This window comes from Cydia splendana, chromosome 19 (genome assembly GCF_910591565.1).
Source record: "Cydia splendana chromosome 19, ilCydSple1.2, whole genome shotgun sequence".
In the NCBI taxonomy this organism is placed as follows: Eukaryota; Metazoa; Arthropoda; class Insecta; order Lepidoptera; family Tortricidae; genus Cydia; species Cydia splendana.
Window position 1 is genome coordinate 11988863 of NC_085978.1, and position 15183 is coordinate 12004045.

At 37.1% G+C, this 15183-nt stretch overlaps 1 protein-coding gene across 2 annotated transcripts; it reads left to right on the forward strand.

Moving 5' to 3' along the window:
- The first annotated feature begins 75 nt into the window (after window positions 1–75).
- On the forward strand, window positions 76–14520 carry LOC134800065 (SWI/SNF-related matrix-associated actin-dependent regulator of chromatin subfamily B member 1-A). 2 transcript variants are annotated; one of them, XM_063772525.1, is made up of 9 exons: window positions 76–307; window positions 469–659; window positions 907–1069; window positions 4625–4772; window positions 5547–5758; window positions 6117–6293; window positions 7739–7877; window positions 13151–14383; window positions 14494–14520. In XM_063772525.1, the coding sequence occupies exons 1-8, from the start codon at window positions 227–229 to the stop codon at window positions 13240–13242; spliced, it is 1203 nt and encodes a 400-aa protein (XP_063628595.1). In that variant the 5' UTR covers window positions 76–226; the 3' UTR covers window positions 13243–14383; window positions 14494–14520. The 2 variants fall into 2 exon arrangements, with proteins under 2 accessions (XP_063628595.1, XP_063628596.1); XM_063772526.1 differs by lacking the exons at window positions 13151–14383; window positions 14494–14520 and having other exon boundaries at window positions 77–307; window positions 7739–7921.
- Window positions 14521–15183: the final 663 nt, after the last annotated feature.

Sequence of the window (15183 nt, forward strand, 5' to 3'; positions counted from 1 at the left end):
CCAACTAGCAGCAAAAAAAACGGTAATTGCTGCTTAAACTTCAACGGTACAAGTGGTACAACCCTAGCCGTTTGACGACGCCATTTTGACAGGTCGGACGGGAGATAGCATTCTTCAGAAATCGAATTTTGTGTTCGATTTTGAGATATGTTTAGATTTATTTGTTGGACTTAGTTAGTGTTATTTAGTATCTTACTAAGCTGGAATAAATTAAACAAACTCCAACATGGCTTTACGAACGTACGGCGATAAGCCGATAAGTTTCCAGATTGAAGAAGGAGGAGAATTTTATTGTGTTGGCTCAGAGGTGATTATTTGGTTATTTTCTTATTGTTTATTTATATTGCAAATAATTTCTATGTAACAACCATAAGGTTGTTGTGTTGCGAATAATCGCATATCACCAAAACATTACCTATATCTTTGATTTAATGCCTTCATAGTAATAAAGGTATATTTTGTTTTTAGGTCGGCAATTACCTGCGGTTGTTCCGTGGGTCTCTATACAAAAAGTACCCTGGCATGGTCAGGAGGACCCTGACCAATGAAGAAAGAAAGCGTCTGGTAGACAATGGGCTGGGTCAGCATGTTCTATCAAGTTCTGTGTCACTGCTGAAAGCATCAGAAGTAGAAGATATTATAGAAGGGAATGATGATAAGTAAGTAATACTTAAGGAGTTCTTGTGGATAGAGAATAGAGGTCCATTCATTTGTTAATCATAATGAATACAGGATTTACACCTAAAACTATAATACAAGTAAATTGGTAAATCCGGAGACTGTGAAAGAAGCTATTGAATGTGGGTGTGAGCACATGTCTGTTTGTTGTGAGAACCCCTGCAAGAAGCCTCTTCCAAAAATGGACTTGTTACTGCTGAAGTGCTGATGATAATTCTTTATTTGCAGATACAAAGCAGTATCAGTCAGTCAGGAGCTAGCGACACCTCGGGAGAGTAAGAGTAAGAAGCCACATAATCCGTCATGGATGCCTGTGATGCCAAATTCATCACACTTGGATGCAGTGCCTCAGGCCACTCAGATTAGCAGGACCAGGGTTCACAACAAGAAGGTAACATATTAGCTGCTTTGTTACTGCACACCGTTGTATGGGGACCTTGCACTTTGAGACTATGCGCTGAAACTTGGCACCGTTGATTCTTAGCTGGTCTTGAGCAGATACAGACCGGGAGCCGTCGAGAGCCACCTCTCATTTAGTGAGGGGGGAGGGGGAAAGTTTGACGCTGCCGCGCTTAACTTGGAGCAACATTTCTCTAAAACTATACCTATTAGGGAATGTAATATATCATTTTCGGATAAATTAAGGATGAGGAATCTAGTTTTGGAACAAAAACAATGCACTTTCTAACAAAAAAAAAACATAAAGTAGAAAAGACTAAAAAACGTATTTTTGATTTTTTCATAATTACCAATTTTTTTTAAAGTGTAGCAGGAATCTGAAAACAAAAAATACAGTCGTAAAGCTACACTTATTACGTTTAAGAAAATATATAGTTTAATATACAAAACTGGTGATAAATGGGAGATAAAAAATAATATTAAGCGTGGGTCAGAGTGATCTCAATACAAAATATTATGAATGTGGGAAAGTTACTTATAATTTGTTCTACAATCGTTTATTTTTCTTGTTTTTCGTAAATAACTCGTAAACGGTAGCCCACAGCAAAAAAATATCTTTTACGTAAATAATCTGTTTCAGATTTCTTATAAAATAAGTACTACTGTTTTTCGGTACCATCAATATTTAAAAAAATATTGAAGGGAGAAAATAAATACTTAGGTCCCCTTTTTTAGTCATTCGTAAATAACTCGTAAACGAAGGCCAATAGCAAAAAAAATTTTAGTACATGAATAATTTACATAAAATGACTAAAAAAGAGGACCTTAGTATTTATTTTCTCCCTTCAACATTTTTTTTTAATATTGACCTTAGCGAAAAAAAGGAGCACTTATTTTATAAGAAATCTGAAACAGATTATTTACGTAAAATATATTTTTTTGCTGTGGGCTACCGTTTACGAGTTATTTACGAAAAACTAAAAAATAAACGATTGTAGAACAAATTATAAGTAACTTTCCCACATTCATAATATTTTGTATTGAGATCACTCTGGCCCACGCTTAATATTATTTTTTATCCCCCATTTATCAACAGTTTTGTATAATAAACTATATATTTTCTTAAACGTAATAAGTGTAGCTTTACAACTATATTTTTTGTTTTCAGATTTCTACTACACTTAAAAAAAGAATGGTAATTATGAAAAAATCCAAGATACGTTTTTTTGTCTTTTCTACTTTATGTTTTTTTTTTTGTTAGAAAGTGCATTGTTTTGGTTCCAAAAAAAAATTCCTCATCCTTAATTTAACCGAAAATGATATATCACATGCCCTAATAGGTACAGTTTTAGAGAAATGTTGCTCCAAGTGAAGCGCGGCGGCGTCGAACTTCCCCCCTCCCCCCCACTAAATGAGACGTGGCTCTCGAGGTCTCCCGGTCTGTATCTGCTCATGACCAGCTAAGAATCAACTGTGCCAAGTTTCAGCGCATAGTCACAAAGTGCAAGGTGTCGTGCACTAACAAACTAGCTATATATAAAGCTCACAAAAATGATCAGGAGAAATTTAAAGAATTTTAACGGTGTATTCTTATCCACCTGGTTGCAAATGCCGTTACAATTGTCGACAACTGTGGTTGCAAATGCCGGTCCCGGATTGGCTTATACAGTCACGAGAGACATTGTTCCTTAAATACAGACGCTGCATAAATCATCTGTCAAGATGTTAAAGGAAACTAAAATATAAATATCTTGATTGAGACATTCAAAATCATTCATGGATATTACGACTAGTCCAGAACTAAGTGACCTGTTCACTCGAAACCCAAACATGCGCACAAGGGGACACTACCTTAAACTAGTAACAACAAAGCATAAAACCAATATTGCCAAAACTTCATTGCAAACCGAATAGTAAATGCTTGGAACAAATTACCCTCTGAAGTTGTGAGCTCTACAAGCGTGAATCAATTTAAAAATAGACTGGATAAACTATCTAAACAGTGAAATCGTGCTAAGTGAACTATGATTTAGACGCACCAGCATCAGCTTCCTGTCTAAAACGAAATAATAAAAATAATAATCATATAAAATGTATGAAATTCATGGTGTATACTAGTGATGGGTCAAATCGAAAAAAATTCAAACCGGATAAGTCGACTCCGATTTAAACCCAAATCGGTTTGCAAACCGATTTGGCCCAGTCGATTTAACTTCTAGTTTTTAAGTAGCTCAAACCGCTCCATAGCCACGAATTTTTCAATTGTTTGACCCTTTAGAATCCTTAGACTAACACGACAGCAAAAATTTTGACTTACTTAAATGCATGATTTTTTCTTTTTGCCCGAAATTAATATAAGTATGTATCACATAATTGTTTGCCGATTCTAGGAAAAATAGTAAAAAAAAATAACTTCGATTTTAATTGCGAAATCAGTATTAGAAGTTGAATTGGCTAAATCATATTTATGTAAATATGTAATTTTTAGTAATAGATATATGAAATTGTTTACTACCATTACAAAGGTACACTATTTGTGATATACCTATGATAAAGTATTTAAATATAAAATAATTACAAACCCCGAAAACACCGTTCAAAATCACATACTAAAAATTACCAACTTCTGGATTATTCCAAGCTTTCTGACTTTTCGTCTTAAAACGAATGTAATTTTTATAAAATTAAAAATATTGCGTAAATTTAACCCTTAAATAATCACCCTACTACTTGACGTTTGGTATAAAGATGCGTTCAAGAACGTAAGCCTTTTTTTTGTAGACATTTGGCAACACTATGCATTTAAGTGTTAAAACTTTTGTAGTATTTTTTTATTTTCCGTTGCGCGGTAGATCACAATTTCATTAATTGCGAAAGCTAAAACGGGAAAGCACTATACGAGCAAGCAGGAAAGAGCGTGCGGTCTCGTGCGATTCCGTGAGTCATTGCCGCGAATTCGCCCAGTTAGCAAATCGACGCGGCGCGAAACTGCCAAACCGATCCAAGTATACCGCCAAATCGGTCTCTTTAATTCGCCCTTGCGAAATTGAACCTTACAACTTAAACAATAAGTTTCATTTTACTTTACCTACCAAGATAGATACCAAGTTTCGGGACTCAATAATGGCGGCAATGTGCATGGCACCATTTTTCCTCGTGGTTTGAAGTCGATTCGCGTACCTTTTATTCCTCAATATGTCAAACGAAAGTGACGCAGCAACAAATCGGAAAGGGTGCGTTTAGAGCGGGTGAACGTATCTTAAATCGATTTACGGAACACTCACGTCGATTTAGTCGACTTCAGAACTAAATCGGTTTGAACCGATTTGTGAAGTCGAATCGTAACATCGCTAGTGTATACCCATTTGGCCTCGCCCCATGTGACCGCCGCCATACATCAGGTGGGGACAAATGGGAAAGATATACATGGATGCACTTATTACTGAGCTTACTGTGGGACTAGGTTGATTATATGGTATAGTTGATTTGTGAAAAAGTTGTCATAATTTATTATTTATTTAATATCTGTTTGCTCTCTGTGCTTCAGGTACGCACCTTCCCCCTATGCTTTGACGACACAGACATGACTGCGATGCTGGAGAACGCCTCGCAGAAGCAGATCCTCGTCCCCATCCGCCTCGACATGGAGATTGAAGGCCAGAAGCTCAGGGACACTTTCACTTGGAACAAGAATGGTGAGCATAGCTTTTCAGCCTGTGGATATCTTGACAACAAAGTCTCAACACTTAGTATTGGAGCATTCCACGGGCTGTCCCGTACAAACGCATTTTATTTCCTGTGTTGCGACCGGTAGGCAATTTCATGGAATGCCCCTATTGTTGATTGATACATTTTAATTCGAGCGTGCTCGTGTCGCCGTCAGTACTAAGTTACACGAAGTTCTATCTTATTTATCACACTGTGGCGAAATGAGCTGGATATTGCCAGTGGCGGATTTGCAGTCTTTGCTGCCCTAGCCCCAGGTCCTGTCGTCACAATTTGCCGCGCCTAATATCTTGCCGCCCTTGGCCCGGGCCTACTCGGCCTTAGGGCAAATCCGCCACTGGATATTGCATGTCTTATATATCAGACTACGGCAGTTAAAAGGTTAAGGATTTATTCCATTTAAGTTGTACAGTACATTGCCATTGCTTTAAGGTCTCCACCGCATAATTTGCACATACAATACCATTCATATTATTAGTCTGTTTAACCTCTCCGGATACGAGGGCTTAAGATCTGGTAGCACTAAGCACATTCAATGGTTTTTGATAAGTGATAACCGAGTTGCACCATGCTAATTTTTGATGCCAAGTGTTATATCAAGTATGGAGTTGACATGTATGCATTCCTACTGCCAAGTTTGTGTAAAGTTAGCGTGGTCGTAGTTGCAAAAATAAACTCGTGCAAAAAAAATCACGTAAATAGTGTGTATAAATAACGAAAACATCCTATTCCGGCTATTCCAGAATCAATCATAACCCCAGAGCAATTCGCGGAAGTCCTCTGCGACGATCTTGAACTGAACCCGAGCACATTCGTGCCCGCCGTCGCGTCGTCCATCCGACAGCAGATCGACGCGTTCCCGAGCGAGCCCCCGGCCATATTGGAGGAGCAGAGCGACCAGCGGGTTGTCATTAAGCTGAACATACACGTTGGGAATACTTCGCTTGTTGATCAGGTTAGTGACCACTGGTCCATCTGACAGCAGATGCGTTCTCGAGCGAGCAACCAAGAGCCGGGTCCACACAGATTCGGCCGAGGCACGTCTACACTGGCCGTTTTGTGCGCGGGGAAATTGCTTAATCGCTCTGTGTGGACCCAGCTAATGAAATGATCCAGGGACTTCAATTTGGTCCGCAACAACTTCAGATTATGACTTAAAAGTCAAATACTTATGGCGTTATTATAATAGTAAATGTTTGTTAAATTTAGCAAACGTTGATAAAATTTCTGTTTATTTTAAAGAGACAACAGGTTTGTAAGAAGTTGCAAAGATTTATGAATAAGGGGCTTTTAGAATTATTCTGTGTCGCCAGGTGGAGTGGGACATGTCAGAGAAGGAGAACAACCCAGAAGCATTCGCGACCAAGCTCTGCGCTGAACTAGGCCTGGGCGGGGAGTTTGTGACAGGCATCGCTTACTCCGTCCGCGGTCAGCTAGGCTGGCATCAGCGGACCTTCGCCTTCAGTGAGGCGCCTCTGCCTGTCGTTGAGGTAATTGAGGCTACACCTTATAAGTCTCTTAAAGAGCTTCCATACTGAAAAGAGAACCTAAAAGTGTTCGCAACAAGGTTATGTGCAGAACTTGGACTAGGCAATATTACCAAGAATTTTTTAAAAAGATTATCAAAGATTCAAGATTTTTTAATACAATAAAACATTTACAGTAATAAAACGACGACGGACTGCGTAGCATTCCATTAAACAATGTCTTGAAGTTAGTTGTTCACATGACCATAACTGACATTTTATCTAATATCTTTAAACGAGCAATTCTTGTATATATATGACACCGTAAGATTGTGAATCCTTTAGTTTATAATCTAACGTAGGTTAGGTTAGGTTAGATTGTAATCTAGGGAGATTACAATCTAACCTAACCTAACCTACGTTAGATTATAAACTCACCGTCAGTTTATAATTTAACTAGCGATATTATAAACTGACGAGTGTTTACAATTTTACGGTGACATATATACAGTGTGGAAAAATAAGTCGGGCCCTGGAGGGAAACTACCTTAAACCCTTAAGTTGGCTCATTTTACTTAAAGGAGACATTCCTTTATTTAAAAAAGAATCAAAACTGCATTCAAAGACTTTCTAAAACTAGCTTGCCTCGCCCGGGACTGCTTCATAGGCAGGGTCACTAATCACTAGGGCAGACCGGTCGTCAAATCAAAAGGACGTCAAGTCAAATCATTTATAAATTTATTTCGGGTTATTTCGGGCTTCTCGGAAACGGCTTTAACGACTTTGATGAAATTGGCTATATGGGGTCATCCATTAATTACATCACACGTTTAGGGGGAGGGAGGGGGTCAAGAAAATGTGACAGGTTGTGACAAGGGGGAGGGGGGAGTCATAAACTTTGTGACATCACTTTAACTTCATCAGTAACCGAAAATGTATTTAAATTATTTTATACGCTAATTATCATTTAAATAACAAGGTTTTGAAACGATAATCGTTTTCATTCGTTTAATTTTATTTCTTAATCAGTTTTGGGTTATAAAATTACTAATATTTCTTTTGTCAAAAATATTTTGATAAATTATTAAATAAATATTTGCCGATTTCGTTGAAGAAATGTGACGTCACACCAGGGGGGAGGGGTTTGCCAAATGTGACCAAGTGTGACAAGGAGGGGGGGAGGGGTAAAAAAACCTAGAAATTCGTGTGACGTAATTAATGGATGACCCCTATGGGGGTTTTTGGGGGCGAAAAATCGATCTAACTAGGTCTTATCTCTGGGAAAACGCGCATTTTTGAGTTTTTATATGTTTTCCGAGCAAAGCTCGGTCTCCCAGATATTTTAACTATACATGACAACCTACGCACATAGGTATATTAAGCTACTTGTACAGACACCATCTCAGGGCCAAATAGAATCCTGTCAGGCTTTCCATAGCAATGGATTTGAACGTGTAACTTGGTCACAGACGCCGTACCGCCAGCCCTCGGAGGCGGAGGCCTGGGCCCCGTTCCTGGAGACCCTCACGGACGCGGAGATGGAGAAGAAGATCCGCGACCAGGACCGCAACACGCGCCGCATGCGCCGCCTCGCCAACACCACGCCTGGTTGGTAACACACACACACACACACACACACACACACACACACACGCACACAGTGTCGCCATCAGATATATCGGAGCGGCCAAGGCGCTCACAAATACCTGAACACGCCTCTATTATCAAGGCGTTAAAGCGCTTGTTCAGATATTATTGATCACCTTGACCGCTCCAAGATGGCGTCTCCGATGGACTGTACACCACACACATAATATATTTATATACTTTTGAGTCTGTCCTGATTTGTCAATAGCCTAAGGTTTCACATTGTCTGATCCGATATCGGATGTCGCATACGACCAGAAAGAAGAAAAACGCAAGAAATATGCCTTTTTGTATTTATTTACTACTCTTAGAACAAATTTAATTATTTTATATGAAAATAATACACGCAAAAATGTTTATTTTATTTTATTCATTTCGGTTTATTTGTTTATAAATAAAAAAAATATCTCGATGCCATTTAACGCAGCTGTCTTACTCCAATGGTCATCCGACTTGCGATATTGGATTGGCCTATTAAGGCCCAAATAGAGCAAGAATAATTCATAGTTGACATTGAAATCATTTGCAAGAAATTGGCCGGTTTTCTTTATTTTGAAATCGAATGTAACAAAACAAATGGAATTCTGTCGGAAAACATGTCGCCAATAGCGACTAAAAATTCAAGTGAGTGAAACCGTTGTCGTCTAAGCATGTTAAAATATGTCTACGAAAGATTAATTTCGAAATGGAACTCTGTTGCGATTGAAAATGGTTTAAATTACTTCGGGGTAATTATAAATTATAACCGTGAGTTTTAGGAGAACAATGGAGGATTCATACACGTAGCCACTGTCCTGATTCGTCTACAGTAGAGCTAGACTCGGGGGAGATTTCGGGCTTAGACCCTATTTTGTTAATGAATGGATAAAAAAACAAGACAAAATTATGATCCACAATTGATTTGTATTTAATTTGTCTAGATTGGAAAGTCACAAATTTATTAACAATGTGTTTTATCACAATACGATATTAATATTATAAAGTATAAAGCATTGACTTTTATTCGCTCAATCTTATTCTTTTATTTATTAATAAATGTTTTTTTATTTTGGCAGCGTTAAATTTAGCAATGTAGTTATTGTTAACGTGATACTTTTTACTATCCTTCAAATATATATTTATAAAAAATAGATATACATAATTTGATCATCTTTAATAACTACTGTTTTATAAAAATTCCCATATTTTATATGATTATATCCCTAAGCGTTTTCATAAATGGTACCATAAAATCAGGTAACACAACTTACAACATTGGTCCAAATTCAAGTTCTAGTAAAATATGTATAAGTATTTTTCAAATTTTGTGGAGTATATAATATAGAAAGAGCATTAGTGTATCTAAGCTCCAAAATAAATGTAACGAGTACAAATCATTAAGGCTCGTTAAGAATTAACGTTAAAACCTGGGCCATAGTTGTAGTTAAGGACTATAGTTACCCGATTTTACGGTATTAAATTTTATAATATTTTTTAACTACAGTATTTATTGTATTTGTGTAATACATTTATGAACTTTACAATATTTTTCGTTACGATAGGTACTTAATGAACGTTAATAGGTATTAAGGTGGGGGGTTTTGGGTATTTATAATTAATTTATTTTAGTATTTTACAATTTCTGACTTAACACTAAATATGTGACATTCCACGGGTAAGTTTACCTTACGGCGGTTGGCGCTTACATGTAGTGCATAATTATTTTCCATCGTATTTTCACGGAAACGTACGGTTGTGTCTTGCTATTTCAGTCAATCTCGGTACAAACAGTACTGAGGTTGACTGATGTAGCAGGATAAATACGAACGTTTCCGAGAAAATACGATGGAAAACAATTATGCACTACATCTGTACGTCTTCTTCTTCTTCCTCGCGTTATCCCGGCATTTTGCCACGGCTCATGGGAGCCTGGGGTCCGCTTGACAACTAATCCCATGATTTGACGTAGGCACTAGTTTTTACGAAAGCGACTGCTATCTGACCTTCCAACCCAGAGGGTAAACTAGGCCTTATTGGGATTAGTCCGGTTTCCTCCCAATGTTTTCCTTCACCGAAAAGCGACTGGTAAATATCAAATGATATTTTCGTACATAAGTTCCGAAAAACTCATTGGTACGAGCCGGGGTTTGAACCCGCGACCTCCGGATTGAAAGTCGCACGCTCTTACCGCTAGGCCACCAGCGCTTTATGCACTACATCTGTACGTCGCGTGGCAATAATAGCGTAAGCGCCAACCGCCATTAGGTACCTTTACCCGTGGAACGTCACATACTAGTATAGTAAATAAGCACTTGGAACACACATATTGGCTGAAATTGGAATATTTACCAAAGACGAACACGGAAGCTTTACACTGCCTAAATGTAATTTCGTTTTAATTTATACATGAATTGGAAACCAAATAAATAATGTGTGTTTCAAGGTAATGTTGTGCAGTTTGCGCATAAAATTTAATTTATTTAAAACGGAACGCAGTGAAAAACTTCAGAGTCCTATGAGCCTAGCCGCCGCCATACGCTCTCATTTAAAAAGGATATTCTGAAATAACTTGAACATTCAAGTAACATTTCTATTATTACTTGAATGTTCAACACCTGGGGCCCGTTTCTCAAAAGCTTGTAACTTGTAATACAAGTGGATATCCCTTTCTAACAAAAGCTGTCAAAAAGTTACATCCGCTTGTATTACAAGTTACAAGCTTTTGAGAAACGGGCCCCTGAGGTTAGAAAGAGAGTTCCGCTTGTTTATTGTAAGTTGTAGCTTTATTAAATAGTCCACATGTCGTTTTAAGATGAGAGCGTATCTTCTATTGTATGGGAGCGGCTTTCTGGCGGTGGGTTCGCGTGACTCTAGCTAATTCTTCATAATATGTCGATTCTGTCGGTACACTTCACGCAATACATTTGTGAAGTATGCAGAGGCCTTATATTAAAATCTTTAGATAAATTAACTTAACATTTAATTGATTATTCAAGAGAAAAACTTTTATATAGACTTTTACATAGCAATGGAAAATAATTATAAAAACATTAGAAAAATCCGGCCTTATTGATTGTCGAATATATGACTAAAGAACTTTCTAATCATAGTTATTAAATATTATTTGAGTGAATTGCAAAAAAATTTTACGTAATTAAGCGCAGTTAAGAAGCTGTGATTAGTCTTAACTTAATTGATTCATTTGTGTTACGAAAATTAACTATGTAAATTGTATTGTATTATACTTAATTCGTACACATATAAGTCTATAGCATACGCTAACACACTTTCATGCATCTAACTTAAATAGAAATGGCTTAACTGTTGGTAACACAATGGAATCAATTAACTTTAGACTTATTACAGGTGCTTAACTATGTACAATTTTTTTGCAATGGGGTTGGCAACTGTCAAAGGTTTGCATAGATGGCGCCATCATAGCTTGCCCCTTTCTCTATGAGATTTGGCTTAAAGGGCTGGCATCCAGGGTATTAAAAAAACAATATTTTGACACAATTCTAGGGATTGACAGGGCAAGCTATGATGGCGCCATCTGCTAAACACTTCCACCGGCCAACCCCATTGACTCATTTGTTTTTCAATGTACCTATTTACAAACGATATATTTAAGAAAAACTATTTAAAGTGTCGTCGACCATGGAAAATTTTGTTTGTTGTGGTGTTGTTACCTATTGAAACTCCTTTCAAAGACATTTACTTTACGGAGTGTTTTCTTGCAAACTTTAAGTACAAGTCATAAGTAAAGGTTACGAAGTACAAGTCATTCAGAAGGCATCAATGACCTTGAAAGTTAACGATGGTAATAAAAGTAAAAAAAAATGGTCTATAAAATTTGAAATTGAAAAGTTATTTTTAAAAGTTGCTGAACAAATGTTGGTCAGTTTGAAGAGTACAGTCTACTGTTTAACCTCTAGCCGCCCAGAGACCTATAAAAAGGTCTCCTGTTCCATTCTAATTTGAACTTTGTGTTGACAAAATCAAAATTTCATTTTGCTTGGCAACGTTTGACGTATGGGCGGCTAGAGGTTAATTTATTGCTATTGTTACAGGAAACACCCGGTATAAAATCGGAAGTAATTTTAATTAGTTACTGAACTATTTCTTGAAAGTCAAAACTAAATAATTGTTTACTTTATTGCCTACCCTGTTTTCGTCTTAATTTCAAACGAAATTTCTTCATGTGAAATGAAGACTGATTTCAAATTCGTTGAGTAGAATCTGCAGTTGATCTCATATTTATTGTGACTTGATTGATGCCGGCTGCATGAACTCTTATTTATTATAACTTATTAAAATTTGATAATTATACATTTGACATATTTAATACTAACTCACGTCTATCGCGAATTTATTTTATTACCTTTATTTACCGATGTTTCGACACAGGTTTCACTGGTTCTATAAATGTGAGTTATGTGTTCAAAACGCGAAAGTTAAATATTAAATATTATCAAATAAGAATAATGATGCCTTTTATAAGTACAATTGCAAGGAGACTTTGACATTAAACATTGCAAGAAAATATCAACAATTCAAATGTTAGGAATAAAACAAATTTGCTGAGTACATGTGATATTTTCTTGTGATTTTTACTGTCTTTTTAAAATTAATAATTAAACGTAAGTGGACTGTTAAAATTTCTATCACATTAAAGTTTTAAAAAATAATACATAGTTTTATTTAAAAAATCGCAAAATTTCTTCGAACTTGCTCTGGGTGATTAAATTGACACAATCTGCTTACCACTATTATTAAACTCTATTAAATATTAGTCTAAAATTGTAGTAAACTAAAAATATGTTTTTTATTTAGCATGGTAGCTTTTCATAGTTTTTTTATTAAGATCACATCTGAAGTCAAAGGATTTTGAAGCTTATATACAGTTGTTACAATCCATATTTAAATGACAGCGACAATTTTTCGAAACTTCTAAAATCTGTATTCTAGCGCTAAATAAAGTACATATTCGAACTGACTTTGCTATGGGTTATTACGCCTTTACTTAAGCTCCTGAGTCCCAGAGGCCTTTATAAAGGATTAAAAAATGTAATTTTGAATTAAAATGGAATATATGAAGGTTCCAAATTCAAAACTGCAATAATGACAAGGGGGACTCAGAAAGATATAGTCGTAAGCGCGCGGCGCTGCCATTTAAAAATGGAACCTAACTACTAAATATAAAGTTCAAATTCCTTTGACTTAGTTGTTACAATAGTGGTATTTTTCTGTGGCAGATGTGTCATTGGGGCGCGCCGTGAACCGCCTGATCCGCGCCGACGAAGCCCTATTCCAGTCGACGCCGGAAAAAAGGAGAAAAAAAATTTAATCGCCCAGTGCCGAGCTCGAGAACATGGTGACAAGTTTGTCAAGACCTTGCCTATAGGGAATATTACGCAAAACTGCGGAGGGGGCGCCACTAGCACAAAGAGGGCCTACCGCGAAACACGAAAATCGAAATTTCGTTATCTGCCTCTCTATTACTCTTGCATTTTTTTTAACTTTTTTTGGTAATCAAACAACCACTCTAAATAATACTTACTTACTAAACTAATTGTGTACTATAATATATTCGAGCGATCTATCGCTCACTCTAGTGGCAGATAACAAAATTTCGAATTTAGGGTTTCGCGGCAGGCCCTCTGTAAAAAACCGACTTGATGCATCATAGTCATAGTGAAAACTTGTCAAAAAAGTGTTTAAATCATATTATAGATGTTACTCTATGGTTTACAATATGCGCTAGTGCTGCTCTCTGGCGGCAGTTGCAGTAATACCCCCTATTAAACTGTTTGGCATACTTGTCACGCCACTCGTTCGAATGATTGATTTTAATCCCTCGACTCACAGAGGATTAAAACACGGCAAAAATGCTTTTTATATTCTTTAGGATATGATTAGGCGTCTGAGATAGTGTTGTGAATAACGCTCATTTCGAGGCTTAAATACTTGAACCCTTAAGACTCTCGAGGCTTAACGCCTCAAAGGCGGCAAAGACGATTTCTTACATCCATACGCGTAAAATAAATAAATACAATTCTCAAATATAGTCTAGTCTTCAAGACTTACGAGTCTTGAGGGCTCGAGTCTTTAAGCCTAAAAATAGGCGTTATTCACAACACTGGTCTGAGACACTTAAATTAAGAAACGCGGGCAAATTTTCCCGCATTTTTACTAATCCTAAAAAAATGAGGTATAAATTGGCAAGTTGATATTACCAATGCCATTGACGTTAGCAAACGCATATCATAATGCCGGTCGTAAGAATACCATAAAAGTGTAGCAGTTAAGAGAGAGACGAATGGAACGAATGATAAATGAATGGAACTAAACATGTATGCAAGTAAAATGTACCTATACAAGTATACAGTAGATTCCAAATAAAAATCTAAGTTTAAATCGTCACTGGAGCATTCCATGAAGTTGTCTACCGTTGTCCCGTACAAACGGGAATTGCAGGTACGAGTACAGTTTCTGAAGAATTGCAGGTACCAGTGGCGTTCAAAAGTGCATGGATAGATGTCTACCGTAATGCCTTAATATTACGGTTGAAACATGTCCATGCACTTTTGAACGCCAGTGTACAGGAAAAGAAACTAAAGAGAAACGGTTTGGTGTAAAATGCGATACGCATGCAGGGTGTTTGTCCAATCCATATCCTTACAATGGGAAGTGAATGTGTATGTTGTACTGAACAACTTTTTGTATGACACCAATCCAGATTTCTCTTCGACGTTCACGGATCTCAATAACTAACGGAAGAATTCCCTATAACCTTTGGAGGGTTAAAAGGGAAAGGTAGTTTTCCTCGCGCGACATGTATTGCAGGCTCGCTTGTGCTAGCCTCACGCATTTGAATACTTATAGCTGTATCGTAATAAATAAACGAGTGTAATCATACATAGAACTTTATTTTTACTCTGTCATTGTGTTTCTATATACATAGTTAACACATTCAACACCAAGAACCCGACTGTCGGGTACACTGTTCGTAGCGACTACGCGCTAGATACGACGAAACCGTGGCTACGCGCTACGAGCGTAACCCGTAGCACTTAGTGGTATTGAATGTGTTAATATTCCATTTATTGTAATCTATTAGCGTCTAAGGATTCTTTTCGTATAATAAAGTGAATATAATACTGAAGTTGTAGTTTCATTTGTGACGAAAATATAGGCCTATTCGACTCTGCAGGGTGACGTTCGTGGCATGGCTACCTTAACGGCTCGGCCACGACATTGCGCGATTGGCGACGGCGGCGGCGACAAC

Coding starts and splice junctions, on each gene's coding strand:
- LOC134800065 (XM_063772525.1), top strand. CDS start 227: ATGGCTTTACGAACGTACGGCGATAAGCCGATAAGTTTCCAGATTGAA. Junction 660..906: donor ATAGAAGGGAATGATGATAA/GTAAGTAATACT, acceptor CTTTATTTGCAG/ATACAAAGCAGTATCAGTCA. Junction 7,878..13,150: donor CCTCGCCAACACCACGCCTG/GTTGGTAACACA, acceptor TTTCTGTGGCAG/ATGTGTCATTGGGGCGCGCC.